We start from the raw sequence: 16,267 nt of genomic DNA, 5'->3' as shown, positions 1-16,267 counted from the left end.
CAGCCAATATATAGATTGGATAGATTACCAGATCCTATGGGCTTCCCAGGTGGCTCACTGATAAAGAATTTGCCTGCCAATGCAGGAGACACAAGAGACCTGGGTTTGATCCTTGGGTCAGGAAGATCCCCTGGAGGAGGAAATGACAACCCACTCCAGTATTAATGCCTCTAGAATCCCATGAACAGAGGTGTGTGGTGGGCTAGAGTCCATGGGGTCTCAAAGAATTGGACACAGCTGAGAACGCATGCATGCACTGGATCCTATAAAAAGACTGAGTTCAACTTCTTTTATTTTTAATTACTTAAATTCACATTATGTGCTCTTATTAGCCAAAACCACAATTTATTTGCTAAACAAAATCTATGGAAAAATTTATTTCTTTGTGTTTTATGGATAGAAAAACGCCTTGTACTAAAAAACATAAGCACTAAGGATTTACATAAAATTGCCAGAATTAGCGAGTGGCTTCTTTTAGTTCACAAAGAGGGAACATATTTTTATTTCTTTCAAATAAAATTCTTCCACCAATACCCTTCACTTCACTCAAGAGTAATAAATTCCCTAAACCTTCAGGCTTCCATTTAAATTCCAAAAAGGATAAATATAATCCCTTGAAGTCATGCCCAACACCGCCATTCCACCTCCCCACATAAACATAAAAAAATTAGACAAATCTGGCTTTTGGAATTATCTCCAGAATGAACAGTAGGTCATCCTAAACAAGACAAGAAAGAATAAAAGAACATGATTAGTCTTTTATTTGATAATTTCAGTTTATAATTCTCCCCATTTTTTAGTTACTTAGTACTTGATTTTTAAAAGTGCACATTAAAAAAAAATGATTACTCAAAAAATGAGAGTTGAATACAAGACTCTGGAATAAAGAGCTTAGGAACACCAAATAAACGGAATCTGTTTTTAGTTTAGTTCATGATAATCAAAGATGATTCAGTAACTATGGCCATTTTATCCAGCTCATTCAGGGGGCCTCTAGTACACCCAAGTGCATGAACTTGATACAGAGGAAGATTTCAAAAAGTTTCAGTGATAACTAGAAATACCATAAGGCAATTATAATCTATAAACACCTGCTGCTGCCGTTGGACAGAGAATACTTCTAGTTTTCCAATTCACACCTGGAACCAAGCTCTTGGATCTTCTCCTTGTCTTCACAGGCCAATATGAAAAGTTTGCAATGGCTGATATGTTTTTCCTTACAATTTCAATGAAACCTTAGATTGGATCACATGAAAACACCTCCACGTATCTTCCAGAACTCCCCAATACTTTCTTTTATCGCATACTCAGCACAGCTCTTGCACTCTTGGGGTGTAAATCCAATTAATGCTCTCCCTATCGTACCAATTCCTCGATCACTTGCCAATTTTTTAACTTGAGCTTCTATGTAATGAGGAGATACATAATAAAAATGGTCCCCAAGGACACTGTAAGCCATGTATTGAGAGCCTTCGGAGGTTTCTGTATCTTCTTGATCTTCAAAACTCTCTACATTGCAAGCTATCTCAATTTTCCCTTCATGAGGAAAAGCCATTGTTTGGACGCCCTTCAGTCCATTCACATTTGCGCCCCGAATGGCACTAGCGATTTCTTTTCCCAGAGCCAAGTCTTGAGAATCTATGGTAACATTGCAGTTCATCACGTACGGGCTAGCGCCGATGCCTAAATCATTAGAAAAGCATGTTAGTCAAGCAAAGTAAAAGCCTCATCTTGAAAATTCTATTCTTTACCCACTTCTATTCTATTAACTTTACTTGATTTTATTTTAAAATAATACACAGAAATACTCATTATCAACTCCAGAATTTTCTAAAGGTCATACATATTTTCACCAACAGAGTTATTTGAGCTACAAGTAGATATATCTACTCTAAATGTATCTGGATGTTTACTCTAGAATGGTAAAGAAAAGCTCAGACTTTTGAAAGTATCAACAGATATTTCAAAAGGCACATTTGAAAATTAAATATCAATAGCAGTAAAAGGTATTGGCCTTCCATTCATTTCCAAGGCCATCTCCACAGGGGCTGGAATTTAGTGCCAGGTCTATGGGTCTGGGAGACAGGAATAAATCATACTCTACTCATCTCTTCCTCCCCAAACACAGACCTGTCATCACTGAGCTAGGTTAAGACCAGATTTGAATGAACCTCAACAGTCTTGGCTAGTAAAGGAGGTCACTAAAACGTGACAAATAGCCTTGGAATTGGGAAGGACAAAGGGACTCATGTCTCATGACGATGTAGGTTTGGCAGGGCAGGATTTGGGGCACTGTGTATACCTTCTTGGTATAACCAGTTGGAGGTATCTCTTTCTTCCATCCTCGGCTTCCCAAGGGACTAGGACTGTCATTGCTATTCCAGAGCCCAGTTACTCTAGAGCATGTTTTACCCTGCCTCAGGGATGATGCAGCTCATATGACATAAATATCCCTGCTCTAATTATAGTTTACATTATAAGATGGACAACTTGGTTAAATTATCATTGGTATAAAAAGCTTAGGTTTGCAGTTTCCTCATTTTGGGGCAACTTCACATTTCTAAAAGCAAAGTTGACTAGGGATTGATGAGGGATAAAAGACTGACCTCATCTTCAGCATAAGACAATTCTTTAGCTACCATTTCAACATCATTTTACTGTCATTGCTTTTTCTTACTACTTTCAAACTTATTGCTCATGATGTCAGTATCCAACGAGAGATCCTGTTGAATTCACTCTCCCCTCGACAGCCATGGTTTGGGGGCTTTGCTGCCTAGCCTGGGTACTCTCATACTAATATATGCTTTACAGAAAATCAGCACACAGAAACCACATTTCATCTTTTTCCCACACATGTATATAATGAAACATTTCAACTCCCAAGGCTGGGCCTCTTTCTACTGGGAATTCTGCAGGAATGAATCAAATTACAGTATTTCTCCATAATGCTGATTTCATAAAAATTAAATTTCCTAACAGTCAATACATATCTCTCTCAACCTCATACACCAATCACTTACTCTAAATATCTTTGAGAATTATATTAGTTTTAACATTTCACAGAGTACAACTGGAAATTTTTTTTTGTCAATGCTAATGTCATTCGTTAATCGAAAAGCATCCAAGCATAGTTTCTCTCCCCTCAACCCCTGAACAGGTAGTGTTACAAACAATCCCATTTCCTTGTATCTGATACACATACCCTATTCTGACTCAAGAAGTGGCCTCACCTTTATCACTATTCAAACAAATAGCTAGATAATGCTCAGATTTTGCTGAAAAGTATGTGTGTGTGTATATAAATCTACATATATAGAGTTTCATAATGGGGGGGCTTATGCTAAGTACTATTCAAAATATCTATTGGACCTATTGTGCTCTGCTATTCCAGAACTTTGATATGCCTAGCCAACGTTCAGATATTTATATTTAACTTATCAGCTTGGGGGAGCAAGTCACTTTCAAGACAAGTTCATTCATATGGACCCAGGGCCTCTCCTCCTGACAATATGGTAGCATGGACCATTCGATCCCTAAATACATGGGACAGGACTTCTTCTAAATCCTCTAGCAGATTGCAAAGCACCTTTTATCCCCATGTGCCCAATAACTGTCCCTTTTGTCACAGAGGTTCTAAAATGGATCATTCTTGCTAATAAATGAATTCATTACCTAAGATAAAAGATAATGTAAACAACAGTTTACCTAAGATAAATTATTAAATGTATAAGAAATTTAGATGTTAAGTCCAGAGCACAAGAGTGTCACAAAGAATTCACTGTCCCAACACTGACTTAATCAATTAAAATAAAACTCTACTTAAAAAATTTCTTCAAAAACATACTTTAAAATTATTTCTTAGAAAAATAAAATTAAACATAAGAAGTAACTTTTATATCCTCTTTTGAATAAAGTAAGAATAATCACTTATATAAGAATGATACTTTCTGGTATATGTCCTTGTTATGTGTATTTTAAAATTCTTCAATTAAGCTTTAGCTATACAATAATTGGGAGAAGGCAATGGCAACCCACTCCAGTATTCTTGCCTGGAAAATCCCATGGACGGAGGAGCCTGGTAGGCTGCAGTCCATGGGGTTACTAAGAGTCGGACACGACTGAGCAACTTCACTTTCACTTTCATGCATTGGAGAAGGAAATGGCAACCCACTCCAGTGTTCTTGCCTGGAGAATCCCAGGGATGGCGGAGCCTGGTGGGCTGCCGTCTATAGAGTCGCATAGAGTTGGACACAACTGAAGTGACTTAGCAGCAGCAGCAGCAGCATACAATAATTGATGTTGTTTTACCACTATATCTTATTCAAGCAGTGAATAAACAGAGACAAGTCAATGAAGCTGAGAAGTTTCCGGTCTAAGCAGGTAGTAGTTTTCACCCTGAGGGGTCATAAGGCCATGATCCATTTCTGTCCTAGGAAAAAGAAAGAAAGGAAGAAAAAAAAGACAAGAAGAAAGGAAGGAAGAAAAGAAGAAAGAAAGAAGGAAAAAGAGAGAAACTGTTTTCTGCCCAAATGCACACGTTTCTAATTCTTCCATTTAAACCTTCCCAAATCCAACATCAATATGGAGATCCAATTCTAATCAATCAAATTCTACATTTAAATCCAGCAGTCCCACTGACCTTATTTAAGATGCTGAATTTGACTTTTTGTGCTAATTTAAACTTAGTAAAAATTTTTTAAATAAGGGAGGCAATTAATCCCAGCAAATCGTATTTCTAGTTAAATGTCATATAATTAAAGTAATTCCATTTTTTACTCTAAAATTAGAAACCTGATGTGAAAGTTTGTTTCTCAGTTTGCGGTTTCGCTCGGCTCCTGCCTCCCGCAGATTGGCACTCGGCTGCTCTGGCGGCAGCATGAATCTCACTGCAAAGCTGAAATTCCAATTTTATTCCAAAGCAACTGTCACAACGCCCTGAAGCAAGCTAAAAACAAGGAAAAAAATCTTTGGTATGATTTCACTTTCCATGTGTTCTTTAATGAAAAATTTATCATTCTAAATATTGGTGTTTACTCCTAGTTAAATACTTTTTTTTATCAAAAAGAAACTGAGATTCAGTTGCTATTATTTCACAGGGAAATATAACAGGCCTGATGTTTTCCTGACAATTCTGTTATTTTCCTGTGTGGAAACACTGTATTTATCATATACTGTACGGCTGGTGATTCAGATATTGTAGAGACCTTATGGTGAACTGATATAGATGTAAACTCTTTATGCCAGATTGTTTAAGCATAAAAAAAACAAATGCACTTAATTAACATCTGATGTGTAGTTTTTACAAACACAAATGCAATATTTGTGTTTGAGCACTGGCAGTAATGACTGTGAACTATGCTATTAATGTCTGGTTTAAAGATGCTTGTGGTAGGACCATGTCTGGAATAACACAAATAAAAAACTGCATTCAGACAAAACAATAGTGAAGAGCCCATTAGAAAAATGGAAAAGCAGCACTCAGAAAAAACATTGTTTTTTCCCTTTAGATCAAAATTATTATCGAAAATTGTTCCAGGCACCATCACCTTCAATCAATTAATGGTGAAAAGATTCTCAATATTCTCCTCCAACAGAAAGGGTTTTGTTTTAGGGGGTCAGAAGTTTGCTAAGGGATGTATTTTAAAGTTCTCTTTATTATATTAAGCTCCTCTTTGATGGCTTAGCTTTAAAAGATGCGTGAGGAGGGAGCCGAGGTGGTGTTTTGGAGTATCTGGCATTTTTATGTCTGAAGAGAAAACTTCAAATTTATGGATTGCATTACAGTTTGAATAAAGAAAGAGATTCTCATGAACTAATGTGTGGCTCTCTTATTAAATATGTTTTTACTGAAACCTGCTGAGTGCCAGGAACCATGCAGGTTACTGGGTGTAAAAACATGAAGGTTAAACAAAGATAAAACCTAGCCTAACTGTGGGCCTTGCTTCAGGGTAACAGAGCAAGACGACAGACTTGGAGCCCAGGTTCAAAAATATAAACAGCTGTTATTACACTGAAAGCAATTAGTCATCATTACATATTGGTATTTTACATTTTTTAGAACGTGTATTAAAGAGAAACCACAGCTGAAACAGGACATTTGATGACTAAAGCCATAAAACTCAAACATAATTGCTAAGTCCGATACTCCCACGGTGGGAAGAACGCAGGACTCTTGTGCATGTGGCCAAATCCACAGAAGAGAAAGCTAAGTGACACTGTGGGGCACAGGGCTGGGAACGGCTCCCCAGGGGTCTGAGTTCAAGTTCCACTTCTTCAGGGACACTGCCTCTGCCCAGCTGTCTTTCTGCAAAATAGCTATGACATTTTCCCACTCTGTGAGGAACCGTAAGCCTCAATTTCTCAACTCTGAATCTTTCAGAGTAACAGCAATTCAGAAACGAAACCACAGAGGTAGACACATGTTAATATCATCATGGAATGAAGCCAGTCCAGGTGAAAGCAACCTCAGGTGACTTCCCTGCTCCCGGGTTTTCTACAGAAAATTGCCTATCACTAGCTCATGCAGAGACATAGTCCTTCATGTTTCAATTACGGGTGACACACTTAATTACACATTGAGACTTTCATCTTCCATCATCTCAAATAGATTTACAAGCAAACATAGAAAATTACAGATATAGGCTCCTGAAAACAGGACTCATTCTAAGGCTAGAAATTATTTTTCAAAGACTAGGTAAAATTTGGGGTATGCAGTAAATGGCATTATTCAATGTCAAGAAAAGTGCCTGATGCTGCAGCTTCTCATTTACAGCAAGAAAGAAGTAAGCAGGGGCAGCTCTCAGTAACCCACTGAAATAACTAAACAGAAGTCCCTGATTCCAAGATGTGCCAATTACCTCCGTCTATGATTCCTACGGCATCATGGGAAACTACAGTTCAAAGAATTGTCCCTCATTTTTAAACAATGATGCATATATACAGGCCAGTCATACAATATATCAGCCAGCAGTGTTTAAATTATCCCATAAATGTTTAGGGTTTTAAAATATATATGTATAAAGTATTTATTTATATATCTAAAAGTATCAACTATTATTGCTTTGTCCTTATTTATGTTCTTCATGAGCTGGCCAACTACAAACTTTTAAAAGGAATTTGGTTTAAAAGATTTTGTGTGTTTGGCACTGACTCTGGGTGTTAATCATTTCTGAGCTCACTTTTTTCTTTTCTGTTTATAATATTCTCAAGGAACTTCAAAACAGAAACCTGTTCCCTTATAGATGCTGCTTCCTTTCGGGTACTGTATAGATTAATTTGTCACTGGAAAGTTAACTGTAAGTGTTCAGTTCATAGCACCAATCATTTCTATTTAAATTTTTTAGGAAAAGAAATAAACATAGCAACAATGTGTTGAAGCTTTTCTGTTTTGATGGGAAAAGTGGAAAATTATGTTGAGAAACACTGATGTAAATAAAGAATGTTAGAAAAATATATAAAGCCATTAAATTTAAAAATAAGGAGGGAAATTGCCATGGTTGGGAACTAAGCTTGTTGAAAAATTAGATGAATAATATTTCTACCCTAGTGACAGAGGTGCTAGAAATTCTACTGCAACAGATATTACTTTTAAAAATGAAACCGCTTTACTCCTTCTTACATAAGACTTTCTTAACAGATAATTTGGGCAAGTAAAGGTAACCTAAGATTTCAGTTGATCATGTGACTTAAACTCAAATTACAATCTTGTTCATGAAACCATTTATCTATACTCTATCTATGTTCCTCTCTGAAACATTTTAATTTTCTATTAGAATCTGCTTTGAGCCTATTAAATGAGTCCCTCAAGGAGCAACGGGCTACCTAAACTTGGCAACTTATAATTTTCATGTCTTTTGCACAAACTAAAGAGTCGACCACTTGAAAGGAGGTATTAGCAAAAAAGACATATGGGGGGAAAGTTTTGCTGCTTTTCCTTTCTTATTTGACTCTTTTGTCAGCAATATGAATGAATGCACTGAAACCCAGCTTCTACAGACCTGATAAACCTCAACAATTGCCCTTTATAAAACATAATGGAAATAATAACAAGATCAATTTAGAGAAATAGTGAAAATAAGTTGGAAGCTTTAAGAATATCCTTCCCTTACAAACATATAAGATAAATAAAATAAACAAGTGCATATATATTTTACAACATTGAAATCACACTATGCTGCTTTATATCCTTTGGCCTTGACCATGGATGCTCCTTCCGCCTGAGTCTCCTGTCCACATTTCCACATGGCCAGCTGCCTCTCTCCTGGTCTTTACTCCAATGCTGCCTTCACAATGAGACCTACTTTGGTTTATCCCATCTGAAAAACCATAGTTCACTCCCATTCCGGGCACATGATGTCCATTGTCCTGTCTAATTTTTCTTTTTTTTTTTGGCTGTAGCATTTATTTTCTAGGGGCTTCCCCCATGGCTCAGCAGAAAAGAAGACCTGGGTTCGATCCCTGGGTTGGGAAGGTCCCCTGGAGAAGGAAATGGCAACCCACTCCAGTATTCTTGCCTGGAAAATTCCATAGACAGAGGAACCTGGGAGGCTTGCAGTCCATGGGGTCACAAAAGAGTAGGACATGACTTAGTGATTAAACAACAACACTTATTTTCTGACATATTATATAATTAATTATTTATTAAGTTTGTAACTTATTGTTTCTCTTTTCACTCTCTTCACCCCTTCCCCACTGAATATAAATTCTTTGAAAGCAAATAAATTCTATTTTTCCCACTGACAATAGTGCCTGGCACATTTAGGTACTTAACAAATATTTGTTGTGTTAATTAATAAATTAAAAATTCTGTATTCATTGTACTGTATTTTCCACTTGTCTAAAAATTCCTCCAAACCTTCACACTTAATTGCTTGCATAATGTTCTCTCACCAAGTTATTCCATAATTTATTTAATCACTCTCAAATTCTGAACATTTATATTATTTCCAGTATTTATTATTATAAATAGTTCTTTGATAAACATATTGGTACATAAATGCATGTACCTTTTATTGCTTCCTCGGGAATAAATCTATTTACTTAAGATAAATCTAGAACTAGAATTTCTGCAAAGCAGTTACATATATTTTTAGAGCTTTTGATACACATCACCAACTCACTTCCAAAAAGTTTATACCACTTGATGCTGAACATTAGTCACGTGAGTGCCTCTAACTATCTTTACCAGTGTCAAATATTACCTTTAAAATACCATCTTTAAACATTTCTGTGTCAATCTTGGCATTTTAAAGTAAACTTAGGATTTTCAGATGTTGATGAAATTCTCCATGTAAATCACAGATCTCCATGTGGAGTAAAAAATTGAGAAGGAATCAAAATCCCCAATGGGTTGTCCATTCCAAACAAACAATATAAAATAGGTGAGATTATCAGACAATCATTAGGTGAGATGGGGGGGAGCACTGTTCATTTTGGTTTAAACAGTTACAAACTGAGTCAGTTCTTAGAAGATTGAACATGATTAGTGATAACATGAAAATTTAGTTTTTAATTCAGATATGATTTTTAGAGCAGGTTAAAGTTCTTCCCAAACACCAACCCATTCAGCCCCACAACACTGCAGAAATGAGAGTTAAGTTTTCCCAGGGACTGTCTAACCCAACACTAAATCCAGTTTTTCTGTTCTCTAGTACTAGAATTCCTGCTTCTAATTCCCGTCCTCTAATTGTAATCTCAGTCACCCGGCACTGTGCTGACTAGGTTTGTGGAATAATCCTTTCAGTCTTCAGTGAGGCTCAAAGTAGAAACCAGGACATAGCTTTCTGAAAACTTAGTCACAAACTTACACTTCTCCATTTGTGAGACAAATCGTGGGAAAATATGTGAGGTTCAAATTGGCAGGGAGCAATCAGCTTCTTCCTTTTTTTCCACAAGTAAAGACTAAAACACACTTATAATCACTTTTAAAATAAGTCTTTTCTCTAAACGGAAGGAAAAAATGGTCCCTTGGTACCACATTTGGCACTTAATAGCCATCATTTCAACTTTACAGTCTCATGAGGGAAAAATAATTAATATGGCCATTTTAAAGATATGGGAACTGAGGCTTCTTGAGCTAAGGAATATTCTGAAGTCACATGGCCAATGAAGAGCAAGGTCAGGATTTGAGCACAGCCTCAAAGCCTGCATTCTGAGCTTTTCTGGTGGCTTAGATGGTAAAGAATCAGCCTGTAACGCAGGAGACCCATGTTCTACCTCTGAGTCAGGAAGATCCCGCAGACAAGGAAATGGCAACTAGTATTCTTGCCTGGAGAATTCCACAAACAGAGGAACCTGGTGTGCTGCAGTCCATGAGGTAGTCACAAAGAGTGGGACACAACTAAGTGACTTTCACTTTCAAAGCCTGTAATCTTTGCACTGCACTGCTCTAGCTGATGATAGATGTCACTGGTTTGAGAGCAGAATTCTGCACCAGGGATTAGTAACCAAAAGCCTATGTGTAACTGTGCTTTGAGGAAATGTGTTTCTTATGGTTGCCCACCTCTTGCTTCTTGGGACCTAGTATTTTAGTAACAGCTAAAATATTAACTACCAAAATGTGACCTAACATGGTTTAACTAGTGATCCCTACAGAAGATATTAGAGGATAAAAGAATCAAGACTCAAATAAATGGCCTTGGGATGTGTGAAGTGCAGCAAATAGGGATGAAGTTTTTGACAGGGTGCCACTGCCTTTTCTGAAGATATGCTGTAAGCAAGGAGTGGGCAGGAGTAGCAGAGAGAGACAAGAGTGGATGAGATCCAGGGCAAGGGAGAATACTGCTCCCTCTGTTTGTTTTCTCTGTTCTAGAGCCCTGCAGTGTAGAAAAGCCTCTCTCTAGGGTGCCTCCACCACCGACTGTCAGGTGTAAGCATCAACCTGGACACTCTGGATGTTTAAGTACTGAAAGCCTTTCCCACCAGCTAAAACTAAGCTACACCCACATGCTGAGCCGCCAGGTGTCTTCAGATACAGCCTCATGCCTGGCCAACAGGACCCATCGTCCCAGTGATAACCATTCTCATCATCAGTACAGCCACTGATGAGCAGGGCTCATGGTCTATCTTGAACATCCCTCTTGGGGGCTCTTATCGAGTATCCAGTGAGGGCTTCCAGCCTCCCCAAGCAGCTCATGAAGGCGTGAGTAGAAAAAGCTGAGAGAAGACCTTCAAGCGAGTCAAGAAAGTTCCAGCTGTAACCCTCCTACACTATGTGGGGAGAGACCAAATGAAGGCAACCTCAGGATTCTCAAGTTTAAAAACCAAAGCAGAAAAAAATCCAGACTGCGAACCTGTCAAACCACATCTTCTGGCAGGTGCAGCTCCCAGGTCAGGCTTAAGAGCGCTGAAATCCCTCCTTGTGAACCAGCCCAGCTGCTTCCTTCTCTGGACAAGGGGGCGCTTCTCGGGCAGGTCGGCCTCACCAAAGAGAAACACACTGCAGCCAGGAACACTCAGGACCAGATTCTCAGCGAGGCCTATGGGCAGCGGGAAATTTTAACAAGACTAAATCAAAATCAGTTCTGGTGAAAGAAAATAAAGCACAGAATTTTCTTATTGTGCTAAAATACACTTAACACAAAATTTACCATTTTTACCATTTCTAGGTGTATAGTTTAGTCACATTAACTGCATTCCCATCACTGTTATAATCATCACCACTAAAGGGTATATAATTCACACAAATTTTAAAACTCAAAGCTTGAGCATAATTAACTTTTCCTTGGTCAGTCTCATAATAAAATTTATGTACAAGGCTTCCCTGGTGGCTCAGATGGTAAAGAATCTGCCTGTGATGCGGGAGACCTGGGTTCAATCCCTGGGTCAGGAAGATCCCCTGAAAAAGGGCAAAGGAAGATCCCCTGGAGAAGGAAATGGCAACCCTCTCCAGTATTCTTGCCTGGAGAATTCCATGGACAGAGGGGCCTGGTGTGCTACAGTCCATGGGGTCGCAAAGAGTGGAACACCACTGAGCAACACTTTACACTTTAAAGGAGGCTAGAATTTCTAAGTCATTACAAATCTAATCCCATAAGGAAAATTTATCACCAAGATGAATGAAATCGGTACCTTCAATTTTTGAACAATAACAGCTCCAAAATGTGTATACTGTTAGAAGAAAGAAAAATTTAAGAATACAAGGGCCAGATCTGCACTGTCCAATATGCCACCTCCTAGCCACATGTGCCATTAAATTTTAATTAATTAAAATGCAGTAAGTTTTTTTTCAGTTGCAGTAGCCACATTTCAAGTGCTCAGTAACCACACGTGGTCTCCCTATTGGACAGCATAGATACAGAACATTGCCATCATCACAGAAAGTCCTTCTGGATAGAAGCACTGTGACAGATATTCTGTAAGAAGCCTAGTATCTAAATACAATTTTATGGAGGCTACTCTGAATATCAATGCTTTTTCACCTTCTTCTACTTTTATATCTAGATTCTGTCTCTGACCATATCTTCTCAAAGCAGATTACAGAATTGTATTCCTGTTTTTTTCTAGAGAACTGCTTCAGGGAACTGCTGTTTTCATGTCACTCAGTATAGTCCCTGGTAAGCAAAGATAGAGATAACATAACTTATTTTCCTGATATTTTATTTTAGGAATTTTATTGTAGGTATTTAGGGAGTTTGGGTGCTGGCCTGGGACAGCAAGAGGGTGGGCCTCCTTGATTTAGAGGTGCATCACAGGACATCCAAGGCTGAGACGGAATCTTTAGCCATAACAAGCATCAGTTCAGTTCAGTTCAGTCGCTTAGTCGTGTCCGACTCTTTGCGACCCCATGAACCACAGCACGCCAGGCCTCCCTGTCCATCACCAACTCCCAGAGTTCACTCAAACTCATGTCCATCGAGTCGGTGATGCCATCCAGCCATCTCATTCTCTGTCGTCCCCGTCTCCTCCTACCCTCAATCCTTCCCAGCATCAGACTCTTTTCCAGTGAGTCAACTCGTCGCATGAAGTGGCCAAAGTATTGGAGTTTCAGTTTTAGCATCAGTCCTTCCAATGAACACCCAGGATTGATCTCCTTTAGAATGGACTGGTTGGATTTCCTTGTAGCACAGGAAACCTCAAACTGCAATTGTGAAGCCTGGTATTCGTTTCTTTATAATGTAGGTTGCCACGTTGACTGGGAGGGGTAAAATGTGGAGGACATTAAAGAAAAGATTTTGTACCTCTGGGTGGTACAAAATCTAGGGAAATGTTCTTTCTCTGAGTCAGGTAGAGACACCAGCATTGGAAACCCATGATATTGTCGACACCACAAAGCCAAGAAAATCTCCCAAATTCACTAAGTGATCTCTGCTTTTTTAACACTACTTTAAGATACAAATGGACCACAGGTTTCTGGGGGGTGGCTGGGGCCAGATGCCAGGGACACAAACAGTCTACAGGGCTTTAGGAATTGCAGGATAATCTTTAGGCAGTTACCTAAATACTCCCCTCAAGTCTGGAATGGCAGAGAGCTGGGGTGGCAGAAGAAAGGGAAAATGGTTTAGAAGAGTTAGTTAAGACATCTTAACATCTGACGACTCTCCAAATTGTTCCCATCACTGATATTCGGTCCAACCGTCACTTACAGTGACTCACACTTTGGCTGTTGCAGGAGCCTAAAGCACAAACTGTGATGGGAAAGCCTCTCCTAAGTAGAGACAATGTGACCTGTCTCCTGGCTTGGCCCAGCTTCTGACCTAGAAAGGCCAGTGCCTCCATTTGGAACTACAGCTCTAGAGTACTGTATAAGCGTACAAAGCCCACAGTGCTGTAAAGGAGTCGTCTTGAAGCTGGTTCCTGAAGAGCAAAGCAAGGGACAAAGACAGCTGCAGTAGCAGTTGACAGGGTTGAGGGCAGGGGTACATAGCAGAAATAGCACAAGCTTTTGAGGCCAGAAGATACTGGCTTGAAATCCTTTTCTGTTCCTTAAGAGCTGTTTGAGATCTTGAGCAAATTTTTGTTTTTTGCCATCTCTGAGCTTCAAGTTCTCTATCTATAAGATGAAAAAAAAAAAAAAAACTTCCTCTAAAGCACCAAATCCTTATCTAGAAATCTGGTGATTAAAAGGAACAAAAATAAGCATTTACCTTCCCTTTCCTATATAAACTGTATTTCAGGGTAGCCAGATAGCCTGAACTGATGAGGGAAAGATTTTTTAACTTAGGAAAAAACTCTTAACTAGTAAATGTGGAAGAAAGTATTAGAAGATCACTATTTTGGATCTCCTAAGAAAATAACTGTTTCAGGGCAAAGATCATCAATGGATGAAACCCTCCTGAAAAATCAATTACGAACAAAGGCAGTTCATCTTTACATCACTAGATGTGAGATAATCAGATACTATGGCTTCCTCATAGGATACATACAAAGCTCACAGCCTACGCCTGAAAAACTTTTGCCAAAAAAACAAAAACAAAAAACCCTTCAAGCCAATCAAATCTCTGGGGCTAACCTAAAGTTTGTAGGAAAAGAGAGGGATAAAGATACAAATTACATGACACCACCAGGGTGCAAACAGATCCGGAAAGTGGGAATTCCACAGGAAAACTGACCCAGTTTCTGCAACCAGTGAATCAAAAGGGAAAAGGTGCGGGGAGGGGGGGGGCGCATGCGGGGAACTGGATTGTGTCAAAAGAGACAGGGATACAACAATCGCCTCTATGTGTGAATCACGTATAGATTCAGATTCAGACAAGCCAATCACAGAAAGACATTTGCTTGGATTACATACTGGATATTAGATGGTACCAAAAAAATGATCATTTTGATAGATAATGGCATTGTGGTGATATAAAAATATGTCCACATTGCTTAGATATTTTAAATAAGCCAGGGTGAAAGAATATGACTTCTGAAACCTGCTTTAAAAAACCTTTAATAAAACTAAAAGATAAAAGAGGGAGATAGAGAGAGGAAAGGAAAAAAAAAATAAAGGAAGTAAAGAAACAAGAAAGAAAAGAAGCTATCCCATAGAATGGATAGAGAGATTAAGAATAGATAAACTAAGAAAAGCATGGATTGAACACAATGCTGGGTGCACAGTACCTAGTATACATTGCTTCCTTTCCCCTCTGCAAGCCTACCCCACTGTTCTGAATTCTGAAAATTCCGAATACCTTCCTGGATTGGTGTGTCCCTACTTACTCGAAATTCCCACATATTTAAACAGCACTCCTCTGCCATTATCTCTTCTACAGCAATTCGTGATGGAAAGAATTAATTTTTATTCTTGTAATGAAATTTTTTTCTTATAAATTCTTAATTTATATTCTTATAATTCTAATAATGAATAAGACATTTCATTATTCTCATGCAATGAAAAACAACCAAGGCTAAAATAATATTTAACATTAGAGATAGTACACTATACTCTTCATACTCAAGGAAGTAACTTTTATGTTTCTAATGACTGTAACCCCAAGGCCCATGGAAGGTTAAGTATTTGTAACGTCGTTGAAGAGTAAATTAGATTGCCTGAATTTCAGAGAAGTATCTCAAATTTGGTCAGAAGTATACTTGCTAGCAAGGTATTTTACTTGTTATATGAACTGCATTTTTAAAAAGGGTTTTAATTTTATCATTTTATTTTCACAATTAATCTGTGTAAAAATTATCCCCTGTACTATAATTACAAATGCTCACATCATGCAAACAGGCCTGTTAAAGAAGATAAAATTATTGAATCTTCAAGCTCAAGTCTCACAGTTTTTAGGTAAGTGGCATTGTTTAAAGGAATAGTTCTGTGTGCATTTCCTGTAAATCGGGTGTTCCCCCAATAGTGGAACCAGGCATTTCCAGAGCAGGGACTTTCCACATTTTCAAGGAGTCCCAAGAAACCAGAACTTCTGACCTTATCCCTGCTTTGTCACTGCACTCCCCCTGTCTTCCACTGATTTCATTTCTCCCTCTCATGTTCATATAGTGGGCTTCCTGGTTGCTCAGATGGTTAAAAAAAAAAAAAAATCCACCTGCAATACAGGAGACCTGGGTTTGATCCTTGGGTCGGGAAGAGCCCCTGGAGAAGGAAATAGCTACCCACTCCAGTATTCTTACCTGGAGAACACATGTTCTCTTTTATTGATAGAACATCAAATCTAATCTACTTGTATTATACAGTTAATCGTGGACTTTTTTCCTCTATCTAGGTTTTAAACTCCCTAAACGATCAACATTTGTTAAGCTGAATGAATTGAATTTGGTTCCGAAGCACTTTGCAGATGTGGGACCTGAAAATAGCAGCATCCATTCCAAACCTACACATGAGAGGAAG

General features: G+C 38.4%; 1 protein-coding gene across 2 annotated transcripts in view; it reads right to left on the bottom strand.

Annotated features, from left to right (window-relative positions):
• Window positions 1-738: 738 nt before the first annotated feature.
• The window catches only part of FTCDNL1 (formiminotransferase cyclodeaminase N-terminal like), a 44,088-nt gene continuing 28,559 nt past the window's right edge, over window positions 739-16,267 (bottom strand). For both annotated transcript variants that reach the window (XM_055397698.2, XM_055397696.2), the window contains exons 5-6: window positions 11,292-11,477; window positions 739-1,683 (exon numbers count right to left, since the gene is read on the bottom strand). In XM_055397698.2, the coding sequence (XP_055253673.1) occupies window positions 1,247-1,683; window positions 11,292-11,477 (623 nt within the window). In that variant the 3' untranslated portion in view covers window positions 739-1,246. The remainder of the gene's footprint in view (window positions 1,684-11,291; window positions 11,478-16,267) is intronic.

Source organism: Moschus berezovskii, chromosome 2 (assembly GCF_049115385.1).
Source record: "Moschus berezovskii isolate FMDL1 chromosome 2, NW_MosBer_1.0, whole genome shotgun sequence".
Lineage (NCBI taxonomy): Eukaryota > Metazoa > Chordata > Mammalia > Artiodactyla > Moschidae > Moschus > Moschus berezovskii.
This window is presented reverse-complemented; position numbering and strand designations above follow the sequence as displayed.